The sequence below is a fragment of the Staurois parvus genome, unplaced genomic scaffold (genome assembly GCF_062004578.1).
Source record: "Staurois parvus isolate SC_StPar_1 unplaced genomic scaffold, SC_StPar_1.0 ptg000117l, whole genome shotgun sequence".
Classification (NCBI taxonomy): Eukaryota; Metazoa; Chordata; class Amphibia; order Anura; family Ranidae; genus Staurois; species Staurois parvus.
In genome coordinates, this window is record NW_028317913.1 from 1,405,160 (window position 1) to 1,420,624 (window position 15,465).

At 41.1% G+C, this 15,465-nt stretch overlaps 1 protein-coding gene across 4 annotated transcripts in view; it reads right to left on the reverse strand.

Annotated features, from left to right (window-relative positions):
• Window positions 1-8,850: 8,850 nt before the first annotated feature.
• Window positions 8,851-15,465, reverse strand: part of VPS54 (VPS54 subunit of GARP complex) — a 137,552-nt gene continuing 130,937 nt past the window's right edge. For 3 of the 4 annotated variants that reach the window (XM_089672003.1, XM_089672005.1, XM_089672004.1), the window contains exon 23: window positions 8,851-12,979. In XM_089672003.1, the coding sequence (XP_089528129.1) occupies window positions 12,874-12,979 (106 nt within the window). In that variant the 3' untranslated portion in view covers window positions 8,851-12,873. The remainder of the gene's footprint in view (window positions 12,980-15,465) is intronic. The other variant, XR_016311983.1, reaches the window with a different exon arrangement.

Here is a 15,465-nt window from a genome sequence, read left to right on the forward strand (position 1 = left end):
AAACATTGATTACAGTCTGGGTGTGTGTGCATGAACACATAGGTTCACATGCTGGGGAGTTTACTGGCTGTAGAAAAAAAAAAAGTCAAAAGCCAAAAAAGCAGCTGTAAAAATCATCCAGTGTACATGAGGATTAAACCAAAAAAGAAAATCTTATATGACCTAGTCCAGCCCAGAATATTATTGATTCTTTCTGTGCATAGTGGTACATTGCAGGTCAGAAAACTGAGCGCCATCCCTGATCATTAGGAGACCTCTAGCAATAAGGCCTGTTATTCTCTCTTGAGCTGAAACATTTTGATCTGGTCACAAGCCTGATATCACTTAGACTGTGGAAAAACATACATTTTTCTGTGTTGCATAGCAGTTCTTTGTCACAGGGTGTGTAAAGTTTCTCCATGGTGACGCTCGCACATTGCATCATGTCTGACAGCAGCATGGTGACACAGCCTGGCAACAGAGGTGTGGTAATAAAAATTCATTTAACTGGAATCTCACAGTTCTTCCTTCTAAAAACAGTTAAGTGTTCATTCTACGGAAAATATTTGCACAGTTTTCTTCATCGGAAGTGGAATAGTTGATTCATATTAACAAAACAAAAAAAGTATTCTGTAACATAGCCTATTTTTCATTTATTAGAAATGCTTTTAATTGATGAGAGCTGTAATCACAAAAATAAAACTGTAGGAGTGCAGCATGACAGCCATATCTGCTCCACGTATACATTTAGACCCCATGCACTCAGGCAGGGAAAAAAAAAAATGCTTTAGAAACTTTTTTTTTTTTTGTATGTCTCTGACCGCAGCACTATATTATCCTATGTGTCCATGCACATTATGGCACTTATATTCCTATTTTAGAACAGCATTCAGAGAGATGTGAATTTGAATAATTTATATACACAGTGCTATTAAAGTATTCATACCCCTTGAAATTTTCCTCATTTTGTCATGTTACAACCAAAAACATAAATGTATTTTATTGGGAATTTGTGATAGACCAACACAAAGTGGCACATAATTGGGAAGTGGAAGGAAAATGGTTTTCAATTTTTTTTTTTTAAATATAAAATGAATACTGATCTTCATAGAGTAAAGCACAGGTGAATGAGCCCTTAAATTTTTTTTTTTTTTTTAAATTCTCACATTTTTGTAGCAGTTATTTTTTTTTAACTGCCCGGGTGGGGTGGGGCTTTAAAAAGAACCTGAAAAAGTAGAATTATGATAGATGTTCATTCTTGCTTCACTGTTTACTAGATGCATGTTTTGTGGGGTCAGTGACTAATGGTTGTGGCTGTACATGGCATCATACTGTTATATGCACAAAATTTCCATTTAAAGTGGTTAGAATGCATGAAGGTAAAAAAACCTTCAGCCTTTACATGGATAAAGGTTAAAAAAAAAAACCACCACCCTTCTTTGTGCAGTTGTGCCCCCAGCCCCCTCAATACTTACCTGAACCTCATTGCAAGCCAGCGATGTAAATGACACCCTTGGCTGGCACGGGTGACTGCCTCCTCATTGGCTGAGGCAGCAAGTCAGCCAATAAGAAGAGAGGGGAGTATGGCCAAGCTGTAGCTTCGTGTGTGAATGGACACAGAGCAGTGGTGCTCCCCATAGCAAGCTGCTTGCTGTGGGGGCACCAACAGGAGGGAGGAGTCTGCAGGGAGAACCCATGAAGAGGGAGATCCAGGCTGCTCTGTGCAAAACCACGGCACACAGCAGGTAAATATAACATGTTTGTTATTTTGGAAAAAAACTATGAACTTTTAGAATCGCTTTAACTCTTATGGGGATTTTTTTTTTTAAGGCAAGCAGATAGATACAGTTGTGCTCAAAAGTTTACATACCCTGGCAGAAATTGTGAAATTTTGGCATTGATATTGAAAATGACTCATCATGCCAAAAAATTATTTTATTGAAGGATGATGATGATTATATGAAGCCATTTATTATCAAATAGTTGTTTGGCTCTTTTTTTGTAAATCATAACAGAAATCACCCAAATGGCCATGATCAAAAGTTTACATCCCCTGGAATGTTTGGCCTTGGTACAAACACACAAGGTGACTTACATGGGTTAAAATGCCAATTAGAGGTTAATGTCCCACATCTGTGGTTTTTTACATTGCAATTAGTGTCAGTGTATAAATAATCAATGAGTTTGTTAGCTCTTACGTGGAAGCACTGACTAGGTTAGATACTGAGCCATGGGGATCAGAAAAGAACTGACAAAAGTCCTACATAACAAGGTAATGGAACTTTATACAGATGGAAAAGAACATAAAAAGATGTCACACTGTAATCAGCAAATTAACTCAAAACACCTGTAAAGGGTTCCTGAGCCTTTAAATGATCTCAGTCTGGTTCAGTAGGCTACACAATTATGGGGAAGCCTGCTGACTTGACAGTTGTCCAGAAGACAGTCATTGACGCCCTAACATAAGGTCATTGCTAAAGAAGCTGGCTGTTTAGAGTGCTGTATCCAAGCATATTAATGGAAAGTTGAATGGAAGGAAAAAGTGTAGAAGAAAAGGGTGCACAAGAAACAGGGACAATCGCAGCCTTGAAAGGATTGTGAAGCAAAGGCCATTCAAGATTTTGGGGGAGATTCACAAGGTGTGGACTATGACCGCTGTTGGTGCTTCAAGAGCCACCACACACAGACATATCCAGGACATGGGCTACAACTATCACATTCCTTGTGTCAAGCCACTCCTGAATCAGAGACGTCAGAAGCATCTTACCTGGGCGAAGGAGAAAAAGTACTGGACTGTTGCTCAGTGGTCCAAAGTCCTCTTTTTGGATGAAAGTATATGGTGCATTTCATTTAGAAATCAAGGTTCTAGAGTCTGGCGATAGAGAAGAGAGGCACAGAATTCAAATTGCATGAGGTCCAGTGTAAAGTTTCCAGTCATTGATGATTTGGGGAGCCATGTCATCTGCTAGTGTTGGTCCACTGTGTTTTATCAATTCCAAAGTCAGTGCAGCCCTCTACCAGGAAGTTCTGGAGCACTTCATGCCACTCCACGTGTAGTGAATCCCCTATCCAGGGCTCAATTCACTAAGGGTTATATTATTTCATTTTTCCAGTTTTTTGCAATTCACAAAAAAAAAAAAGCAGAAGTTATTTCATCAAAATGTGAGGCATTTTACACATGAAACCATGTGACATTTTATCTCGTGATATCCAGTGGGATGGATACAGTGGAGAAGGATTAGAACCCCTGTCAGTTTGTATTACTAATAAAGAGTTAAAATGGTGCATTAGCATATTGCTACAGTTTTTAAACCAAGTCAGTGCGGTTCCTGTAGCATATATAACCACCTGACGACCGCAGATAGCCAAATGACAGCTACACTGCGGCCGGCCAGTTCTGGGAGGGCGTCATATGACGTCCTCCCAGAACGCGCTCGCCTGCGCGCCCCCGTGGGAGCGCACTCGGCAATCTCCGTGATTGCTGTGTCCTATGGACACAGCTGATCACGTGATGTGGTAAAAGGTCAATCACAGCGGCCTTTTACCACGTGATCAGCCGTGTCCAATGACACGCTGATCACCGGGAAATGCAATTGCCGGTTTTCAGCTGCACTTTCCTCACGCTGTCAGATCGTGAGGAAAGTACTGCCGAGAACCAGCAGTTGTCAGAGCAGGGATCGGCACTGATGATGGGTGCCCAGCAGTACCACCCACTAGTTCTGCCCACCTGTGCCCATCAGTGCACCCACCCGTGCCACCCAGCAATGCCACCCACCTGTGCCCATCAGTGCTGCCAGTCAGTGCCCAGCAGTGGTGCCAGTCAGTGACCAGCAGTGGTGCCAGTCAGTGCCGCCTATCCATGACACCTCATTAGTGCTGCCTATCCGTGACACCTATCAGTGCTGCCTCATCAACGCACATCAGTGAAGGAGAAAAATTACCTCTGAAAAATTTTATAATAGAAACAAACTTTTTTTTTTTCAAATTTTTTGCACTTTTTTTGTTTATAGTACAAAAAGTAATGTGCCCAGCAGCGATTAAATACCACCAAAAGAAAGCTCTATTTGTGAGGAAAAAAAATGATAAAAATTTCATATAGGTACAATCTTGCATGACCACGCAATTGTCAAAGTGTGACAGCGCTGAAAGCTGAAAATTGGCCTGGTAAAGAAGGGGGTATAAATGCCCGGTAGGCTAGTGGTGAATTAACTCATGCATTTAATAACATAATTACTTTAGTGATTTGACTTTAACACTGTTTTATGAGGTATTTACATCTTTGCTTTTTGAGGTAAATACCTCATAAGGTGATATTGAATTGACATCTTCAGCATCTCATTATATAATTGGAAATGTGTCATGTGACTCAAATATCTCATGAGATATTCTTTAGTGGATTGAGCCCATAAAGAGGTTACATACACACTTGTTGAAACTGGGGGGGGGGGGGGTTATACCAGCTACACTTATCAGTAACAGCAATTCTGGGAAATATTTCAGGACGGCAAACCTTAGAGATGTCTAGCTCCACCTGACAGGAAACAGAGTCAAAACAACAGAGTTTAAATTCCCCGCCCTTCCCTCCACTCCTCAGTTATGCAAGAGTATTCCCGCACCTTGAATGTATTTTGCCTCCACTTGATCAAACACCAAACATGGGTGGGAAGTAGGCCTGCCGTCCTGGAAGATTTCCCCGAAACACCGTTACCGGTAAGTGTAACTGGTATTTTTCTCTAGTCATCTTCCAGGCCAGCACACCTGAGACGAGAAGCAAGGAACGCAGGCCTACCTTAGGGCGGGACTACTGCCTGCAATACTTTCCTGCCGAACGCCAGGTCCTGAGGTGACAACATCTCTACCCTGTAGCATCTCATGAAAGTGTCCTGGCTTGTCCATGTGGTCATCTGTTCAATCGACGTTTCAACCCTCTCTGCCCAAGAGGTCGCCAGCGATCTAGTAGAGCGAGCACTCAGGTGTAAGGGAACTGAAACCCCTGACTGCTCAAAAGCTACGGCGATGTCTTGTCTGATCCATCTAGCTATTGTTGGCTTAGATGCTTGCTGTCCCTTCCTTGGAGGTGAAGTGGTGAATCACTGGACACGGAATTTCTTGTGCAGAGGAAAAGAGGTACGGGTAAATGCAGGGAAAGAACATACTTTTATCTATGTTGATAGAAGTTTAGACAGAATTTTGTGAGATTGGGCAAAGGGCACTGTCTCTAAGGAGGCAACCATTTTACCCAAAGGTCTGATGGGGAATCTCACTGTGGGATTTCTGTGGAGTCTACGCTGTCAAATATTAGCCTTAGAAAAAGACCTTACTTCCGGAAGAAGGAACTTTTCTTGAGAATTATCTAGAATTGCATCCAGATACTCAAGACCAATGGAAGGTTGTAGAACAGATCCTGAAGCTGACCACCAAGCCAAAGGTCTGAAGTAAGTAGTCTTTTGAACATCTCCTGAAGGAAGCATCCCCTTTATATCTTGCAGGATAAGATTATGTAGCTAGTCTGTCCTCAGAGTTCTGAGAAGAGACAGGAAAAATGCCAGGAGTTTTGTGAACATCCTGGGTAAGCCCTGGTTCACATATGTGCATTCTTGCAGGCCGCAATTTGCGCGGGCACGAGGGCCCATTGATATAAATAGACTCCTGTGCCCTGGGACACGCAAGGAAGAAGTCCCTGCACTTCTTTGGAAACTGCAGCCCGCACAGGAACCTCGGTTCCCAGTGCGGTTGCGATTTCCAGTGCGGGCGGCGTGCCATTATAATTAATGGCACCCGCTTGCATTCTTCTGTGTGGGTGAACCTAGCCTAAAGGAATTTGCTGAGGGAGTTTAAGTCCAGGTTAAGATGGATACCTCAGTTAGGCTTTGGTACCATAGACCGGTTTAATGAAATCTCTTGGACCTGTGCTTTAGCAGTACTGGCAGAATGATTATCTGGGGAAAAAGGTGGTGAAGGGACTTGCAAATCTGACTGTCATTGGGCAGTCTTTTAGGTGATTTGAGGAGGACGCATTTTGAGCTCTAGTTAGTAAATATTTGAAACCACCTATTTAATCCATAAATCTGCAGCAGATATGAGTGAGAGTGCCCCTACATTGTGAAGAGGGCTTTGGAGAGGGCTTGGTGGCCTCTTTGGGTCAGGCCTTGTGCTGGAATGAAGGGCTAAACCTAGGTTTTGAAGTCGAAGCCTGGGAGGAGCTTGAAGGTGCTCTGTGTTTATAATAGGTAGAAGCACCTGAAGATGAAGGTTTTGTTACCCTTCTCTGAGGAAGTAAAACTTTCCCACCTGTGACTTCTTTAATGAATTGATCAAGTGCCTCACCAAACAGGTGTCTTCCTTGAAAAGGCATATGCACAAGGTGCGTTTGCATGCAGGTTCAGCTGTCCAGTCTTTTAGCCTGAGAATCCTGTGCATATGACTAGCCATATAGCATATAAGAAGCCATTCTGGATGTTTTATGACATGTTCCAAGACATCTATACCACAAAAGAAGAGAAGATGGAAGAAATTGTAACTCCAACTGCATGATCCTGAAAAATAGGGCCATGATGGTTGCTCATTGTCCTGGTCCAGTTATTGTAGCTATAGTTTGACATACTGAAAAAGCAGCAAGAGCTAGACATGCCTGGTGAAGAGAACTTTTAAGGAGTCAATGTTTCTGTCCACAGAATATTTAAAGGTAGAACATCTTCAGTGGGTACGGTGAGATGTTTGATAGACACTGCAGGGTCAACCACAGGTATAACCCATCTCTTTGCTAAACTCTATCCAGTTGAAAAAAGGTGACAAAGATTTTTTGAGGAAGTAAAAATCCTTTCTAAAGTTTCCCAATCATCATAGACAGCTCATTCTACCGGTTCGTGGACAGGGAATGTTTTGCAAGGCTTAGTCCTAAAGGAGCATGGCAAGACGGCAGAGAGTGTACGCAAATGCCTTGACATTGTACAGGTATAGAGACAACAAGCTTTTCAACATCAAAAAGCATATTGCGGGAAGCTCCTTCTTCAATATGGCATTGAGAGAGAGAAAGCTTATGAAGTTTCCTGCTTCGACATTGTATTAATTGTTCTCTGGTTCTGCATTACCTAGGACAGGCATATCTGGGTCCGACTCCGTGTTTTTTGGTACTATAGACAAAGTAAGCTGAATTAAGGCTATAATCTGTCCAAGAAATTGTGACATAGATGCAGAAAATTCTGCTTTAGTCAAATAGGCCTCCTGGTGTGTGGCTGAAAGAGCTAGAATCAGATGCTGTAGCTGGTGATAAGACTGGTTCCTGCTCCAGTGGAGGGGTCGCATCACAGTGTCTGAGTACCTTATAAGGCTCTGGGCAGAAGCATTATTAAAGTGTGCAAACAGTGGTGTGATATAACACCTGGTCATTCTCCTGAGACTGAGCTTTGAGCAGATGAATTTTAGTGCCAAATTTGTAATGTATTCACTCTACAGTGTAAACTTTTCAAACATATCCCCGTTTTACACAGTAACAGCTAGAGATACATGGTGACCCTGTCTTACCTGCTCACGACACTGGACTGTGTACAAAGTGCAAGCTTTGCCCTTCACGGTGGACATACCTCTGGAGGGTGTCTTCAGGAACTTGGTTCCATTGTGATGGACCGTGGCCCAGGACCTGTATAGCAACATTGCGCCAAGGGCCAATGTGAGTTTCCTACGTAGGATTGGGTGCCTGAAGCAACATTACAGGCCATATCCAAAGAGTGTTATGATTACCAAGGTTTTATAGAGGTTGCACGAATCCAGATACACTGCTTCTCTAAACAGTTAAGTTGATTGAAGAATACTTTGGAGAAACCAGCTTCACCATTTCATTATTTTCTTTTAGAGGGTAGAAGAGGTCCATCACCTACAGACACTAGCAAGAAACTCAGGACTCCTGGAGTGAGGTAGGGTTATAGGGGAGGCACCAGTGTCCAATCACCTGAAGGTACAAGCCGATAACCCATGGTGTATGAAGAAGATGCCTGTGTCCTGTATTGTAGGATTAAGTTCGTTTTCAAACACGCAAACATAACTTCAAACCCAGAGGGTCAAATTCAGTAGGTCTTATAAAATTTTGTTAAAAAGCTGTTTACATTATGGGATATTGAATTGTAGGAGTTGAGCTTAATGGTCACCAGCCGATTCTTTTCTTTTTTTTTTTCCAATTCTTAAATTGAGTGGGCAAAAGTTAAATTAAACTGAGTAGGTGGAAGAGGCTTGCTGATTGAATGGGCATTTCTATAGCAATATAATACTTCCAAAAAAAAAACCTCTCCATAAATCTTTTAAGATCTAATTACATATCCTGTCAATTCTTGTCATGTGTTACTGAGATTGTGGGGCTGTTTTACCGAAGTGGGTCCAACATCTGCTGCCTATTGGACTGTGCAGTCATATATAGACTCTGCACAGCTGCTGTGCAGAACAGAACAGAAAAGCCAACGTAAAACTATGAGAATGAAGGTTATTAATATAAAGTCTATCTGACTGTATATCTGTTTATGCAACTTCAGTTGGACTTTAAAAACTCTAAAATTAAATGTAAGGTAGGTACTTTGTACTGATTTAGTGACTTGGACCAAGTATTTGTGAAAGGAGTTCACACAATGACTTCTAATCAGCAATATAAACATGACATTGGTTATATCCCCTCACCACTCTGAAGACAAAGCTTTTTTTTTTTTTTCCTAAGATTTCAATAGTTATACTAAGTATCAGATTTTGGTGTAGTGGTGAGATGTGGTGAGATGTGGTGAGATTCACTGCAACTAAAGCAGTCTGCTCTTCTTTACCAGCTATATATGCCTTTTAGATATACGTGGAGCTTGCAGTGAAAAGTAGAATATAGAGTACACCAGGTAGTGCATATAAAACACCCTTTATTCAATAAAATAAAGATGAATTGCACTTACAATGCAGCAACGTGACCAAAGCTTGTAACTAGACAAATCAACCTTGATTGTAAATGTATTGTTACCCACATCCAATGGAGGTTGGCATGCCAAGTTACAATCTCTGATCAAGTCACTGCTATTTCATTAATAAAATAAAAATAAATTGCAGTTTTACAGTGTGTTTTATCTACACTGTCCTGTACTGTTCTGGTTTGTTCTAGTTTTCAGATTTTAGTGTACTGACCTTTTCTATAGAAAAAAAAACAAAAACTCATATGTACTCCCTAATGCATGGATTTAAAATTTCTAGAACAACGGAGTCTCAGAAATCAAAGCCCAAATCCACACAGTTTGAAAGGTAGGCACTCATTTTACTTTGGAGTAAAACAATAAGAGGAGTTTCTATTTCATAATTATACACAGGCACTTAATACTGGAGTGCTTTTACAGTGCATCATCCTGATGTTCTGAATGTTGGCTATCTCAGCAAGCCAATGAGACTTTTGTGGCTGTGTCCAAAGTTGCTGCCGTCTTCTGGCCAGAGATGAATTATATGTGCTGCTAGCCACCTCTTTGGCATAGAAGTGACACAAAATACAAAATAACCTCTAGATATTTTCACTTATCTGCCAGACAGGCACTTCACAATTTATATACAAATTGCCATCAGGATCATATATACGGTATTTTACCTGTGTACATAATATGACATCCCCTGTCTGACTACAGACATTTCTTTAAAGCAAAACATGAGCAAAACTAATTGATTGAAATTTACTTTAAAAATGCAATCTGAAAATATTAACATAACAAACATCCATAGCAGATACTGCAAATAAATACTTTCACCCCCACCAAATATGGCAAAGGCAAAAATACCCTAATTAAAAAAAAATGTACAAAAATACTGATTGAAAATACCAGCAATTTACCACATTGTTCCCCAAGCTTTCCTAATCGTGCAGCTAATCACAGCACCACGGCTATGGAATGGTCCTACTGGGGCACTGAGATTAATGGAGCAAAGGTTGGCAGGCTCTGGATCCTGTGCCTAGACTGTTCCCCGTCAATCACAGGAGAGGCAGGAGTTACTGTACCTGTACATCACATACCGTCTACTACATTTCTCATCCCAACCCTTAGAGGAATCCTATAATAGTAAAGCGGAGGCCTTCTTCCTAGCAGCCAATAGTATTTCTTTAAACTTCTAGCCTATGCATGAAAAATTAGTGTTATTGGACTCCATTTTTTTTTCTCCACTTGCAGGTAGGAACACAAATACATTCATTAGCAGCATTCTTTAAAAGAAAAAAAAAGGAACATGCACCAATGTAACAGTGAGGCTGGGAAGTAAAATGAAAAATATGTGCAGTTACTACAATCCTAGCAGAGGTCAAAGATTTGTAAAGAATCCAAAATCATTAAGTTCTGCTTCAAAAACATAGCTGCTATATAAAACTGGGGACATTTCAGGTCATCCCTCATCAGCCCAGCAGACAAATTAGAATACAAGGCAAGTACAAATCAAGAGGTCACACCTCCCACTCATCACTGCTGATTGCAGGGCAGCTGAGTAACATATACTGTATCCTGATGTGCTCTGCTGGAACAAGAAGGGGTCAAGATCTCCAAAAATCAACCCACATTCGTACAAGGACTATATTATTGTGATGCTCTCCTGTTTAACAACCCATAATGTGCTGAGCCAATCGTTAATGGTTTTTGATTATGGTTTTAGAGTGGCAACAAGGGCACACCCTGATCTGCCTATCATTTAATACAGAGATGTCAAACACAAACAGGCCATAGAACAGTGCAAGATACTGCCATAGCAGCTCCATTAGTTTTACTGAAACTGCACATACCTGAAAATATCCTTAAAGTGATTCTAAAGGCTTTTTCTTTAATAACAAACATGTCTAAACTTACCTGCACAGAGCAGTCCGGATTCTCCTCAGGTCCCCTGCTGGCGGTCCAGGCCCCTACCTCCTGTCAGGTGCCCCCACAGCAAACAGCTTGCTATGGAGGAACCCAAGCATGCGCACTCTCCAGCCGCTGCTCCATGTGTTCATTCCCACACGGAGCCGTGGTTTGGCCCCGCCCCCTCTCTTCTCATTGGCTCACTGGCTGTGATAGACAGGAGCCAATAGTGAACGCTACTATCTCAGCCAATGAGGAGAGGGAGTGCTGGGATAGCCGAGACTCCAGCGCACATCACTGGACCAAGAGGGGGCTTAGGTGAGCATTAAAGGGGCTGGGGGGATGCTGCATACAGAAGGTTTTTTACCTTCATGCATAGAATGCATGAAGGTAAAAAACCTTGAGCCTTTACAACCACTTTAAGCACCCTAGGGATTATTATACCCATTGTACTATTATAATAAAATATTCAATCTTTTAAAATTATTTAATGGATTTGATTATTGCAACTTTGAAAAGGTACCGATTTATTTCTGAGCTTCTCAGCAACAACATTAAGTTTGGAGGAAAAGTTTTATGGAGAATGCCCCCCTCTAGCATCTCCCTACTAGCCTAATAGACCCCAGTAAGTCCAATAATTGCCAATAGGAGGGTGTGGAAGAGGTCAGGTCAGCTTTTGACATCTACATATCAGAAGTGCTCTGGATATCAGGGCCCCGACCAGTGCCCATGAAGATGTCAGTTATGTGCAGGCACCGACATACCATTATGGTAGATAGTTTAGTTTTAACACCAGTTTGACATGCCTGATTAAACGTCTACGACTATTTTTTTTCTTTTTAGGCTCCAATCACTTTCCACAAACATGTGGAAAACCTCTGCAACTGACCCTGATGTGGACTAGCATAGTTCTCAGTATTTAGAACCGCTTACGCATGACAACTCCAGTTTCAAAAAACACAATAAAAAGCATCAGCAATCTTGGGGAAATTGTGCTGCAAATGAGCTGAAAAAAGCATATAATTGATGTCCTTGTTTTTGGAACCAGCTTTGAAAGTTTAAAGTATTTTGGAAAGACTTAATATGTACAGAGATTGGGCTTATTAAGTCCAGTTTACCCATGCTAAAAACCATCCCACTGTTAAGCCTGCTTCCTATGCATTAAAGAGACAAAGGGTGGATACTTTGATGACACCTAACAGTGATGTTCTAAGATGCAAAATGATAGCCATAGACTGCCATGGTAAAAACTCATTGTGACCTATACTTGCTGCATTGCCACGATAACACTCTGATTTTGGTGGAGTTCAGAAGCCTACGGGATAAGAGATGCTTTCAAGTATACTAAAACTTTTAGAACAATAACCGCTTACAATGTCTGTTTCCACTCTTCACAGATTTTTTTCCCTCTTCAAAAGCAGGAGCTCTCCACATAACTGCTGTTAATGAAAAAGTGTTTTAAGCTTGGGACCAGAGTTGACAAAGGTCTAAAAGACCAACATATGCTCAGTGCATCTTTGCCCCTCCAGCTTTATGTTCAGCAGACAGGAGCTTGGGAAAAGAACTAGTGTCAGAGGACAAATAATGAACAAAGCAATCTTGCTACTTCCATCCCCCTGCTCACCAGCCCAAATAAAGCTTATTAGATGTACATCTTTTATCCTTAATGCTGTCAGATTTACGTTATGCACACAACAGAATTTTGTTAAAAGAAAGAAACAGTTTTTCAAATGAAAGTGCTCGGAGTTCTGAGTGGAGTCTGTTCCATCAAGACGAGGAGAAACCACTGAAAGCCTTCAGCAGGAGGGGATCTTGTTTCTTATAAATACAAGAGAGTGGACATAAGGGAAGCTGTGTTACAGCCATGCGCTTGTTTGGATTTGGTCCAAAGAAACCTGAGGCGGTTAGAAATAGAAAGTCATCCAGTGAATAGCTTGTTGTTCACTAATGTAGTAAAGGGTGATTCCTGACAGGCAGGCTGGTTCAGGCTTGTACTTTGGAAGTGAACATTAAGGTCCTGTGTGGAGCACTTCAAGTCCTGGGGAGGCAAGTGTTTCCTTTTGGTTAAACATCACCTTTTTTGCTCCCAAATGTCCCCCATATTTAGATCGAGGTCCTTGAGTCCTTTCAGAGCCTGGACATTTCCAGTGTAGAATGCAATATCTGCAGCTACCATTCTGCAAATAAAAAAAAGATGGATTGTAAATAAAGTATGAAGATGAAGGGTAGAGCAATGTCACACACCGCTTTAGGCAATCATTTCCCATTGCCCACGGGAAGTGAGAAATCACCAATAAATCACCATAAAAATGTATATGAAATCTAAATTTTTTTTGTAAAATATACAGGTTTTATTTTTTGAGGCACACAAACACAAATCTAGCCTCAAAACTGCAAACCAGCAAACAAAGATACCAAAAATTGTAAATGGTAAACACATTAAAATTGGATTCCTAAACTCAGTGTCGTATCTTTTTCTTGGAGTCTACTGAGGGACACAGGAAGCCTTAAACCTTCAACTTAAACTGTCATTCATAGGAGGAGTGGATACTGGCAGACAAAAATATTGTAGACCAGCCCAGGGTATAACCCTTCCTACTACTAGTATGCATCAGTCTGTAGCAAAGAAGTACCAAGAGAATGATCACAAACACAAAATCTACATATCAGAAGTGCTCTGGATATCTCCATATGTGGATATCTGTGTCTCTCAATGGACTCCAAGGAAAGTATTCTTCGGTACTGTATGTATGAGAGCAATCCTATTTTCTTTGTCCATTGAGGGACACCGGTAGTTTTTAACCTTCGGAAACCTCCAAATGCAGTCCAACTAAGAGGTGCAAAACACTACAAACAGCAGCCAATCAGGTTCACCTAACAGCAGGAACTCTGGGCTGCCTGCAAGTCAATAAGCCTTCTGAAGAACACTACACCAAAAGCTAGCATTAGAAGAAACTGAAACTTCCACCTGGCATAACATGTCAACGGAAAACCAAGCGGCAGCTTTATTTCCTTGGGGAAAAAGGCCTGATGCTGAAATGCCAAAGAAGCATTAACAGCCCTAGTGAAGTGATGTACCAGATATACACAGGAAGGAAGGTTTAGGCCTCAAAACCACCTTGTCCCTATTTAGAGCCAAAAAAGGTTCCTTGGAGAATAAAACTGCTAGTTAAAGTGGTTGTAAAGGCCGATTAGTTTTTTTAGTTAAAATAAAAAAAAACCCACACATTTACCTTCTTGGTGCCATAGTATTGTGTAGAGTGGACTCCTACCTCCTCTTCTGGGGGACCCAGCCAGCACTGCAGAATGTCAGCATTAATTCCTTCCATGCCAAGCCAGTAGAAAAAGAGGGGATTCAAAATAGGCATGCAGCAACCAGTAAAAATGAGGGAGATTCTGGTGCCTGGACTAAATGGCCCACTTACAATGCGTGCAAAGGCAATTATAACAGCTCTGGAAGTGGAAAGCCAGAACAAGTCTGTAAAATATTCAAGCTGGGCCTACTACCTAGATGTTACTTCCAGGCCTATCCGAAGATGTCCAATACAGTGAGTTATGGTCACAGTAAGACCATAAGTTAAGTTTGAATACCACTGTGTTGGGTAGCTGAAAGAAAGCAAAGAGACCTCCTGCAGCTACATAGACACAAATCTTAATTTAAGAGAAAACAAATTGTTATTTCCCAGCTTGGCTGATTTAAGACTAAATCTACTTTTTTTTTTTTAGCATTCAGCTTCTTTGGACATTAGTAAAATCTGAGGAATTCTGGGCTAGCCTACAGGTTTTCTTGGTTGCCAAATCCCAATCTTCCTGTAGGTGATCGTATAACCCAAAGGTTTGCAACTTCCTGTGTCACGCAACAGACAAAAAAAAAAAAATCTTGTAAAGTTCATCACTTTAGAGTTGAACTTAAAATGATCATTATACAGGATTTCTATAGCGCCAACAGTCTGCGCCACGCTTTACAATATAAAGGGAGAAAGTACAATTACAACACATTTCAGTACAGAAGGAACAGGAGGTCCCTGCTCATGGAGCTTACAATCTAAAGGAAGGGGGAGGTGGTACAAAAGGTGAGAGCTGTAGGCGATGTTATGATGGAGGTGGCTCAAGTACAGTTCTTAGGGGGGGTAGGTAGGTTTCCCTAAAATGGTGATGGCCGTTAGATTATTCTTCCACGTTTATTGCTTGTGGAGAAACCTAGGAATTTTTTACAATAGGTGCCTAATTATGCATGACCATTCTAATGTTTTATATGTATGTGCATGTTGATGGGGTTGTAAAGGAGTGGCAATTTTGGCAGGAGACCACCAGAAATATCAAGCTGCACTGCCCAGTAACAAAGTCCTATATCTAAGAGACAAACATGTTAATATGTATAAATTTTTCAAGAGATTATTATTGACGTTATGGCGGTGAGGATGAAACAAATTAAGCACAGCTTAGAAATCTAACAGAACTGGGGCAAATAAAGCCCAATACATATTCTACTAGCAAGGATGCATTGGAAACATTTAGATAGAATACGATTTTTTATCGCTTTTGCCTTATAATGAAAACTACAAAATATGTAGCTTTCTGTCATATTGAAAGGTCATGTACACTATTTACAGCAACATATCAAAATGGCTGTGATACACTAAATAACTAGACATTATTCCAC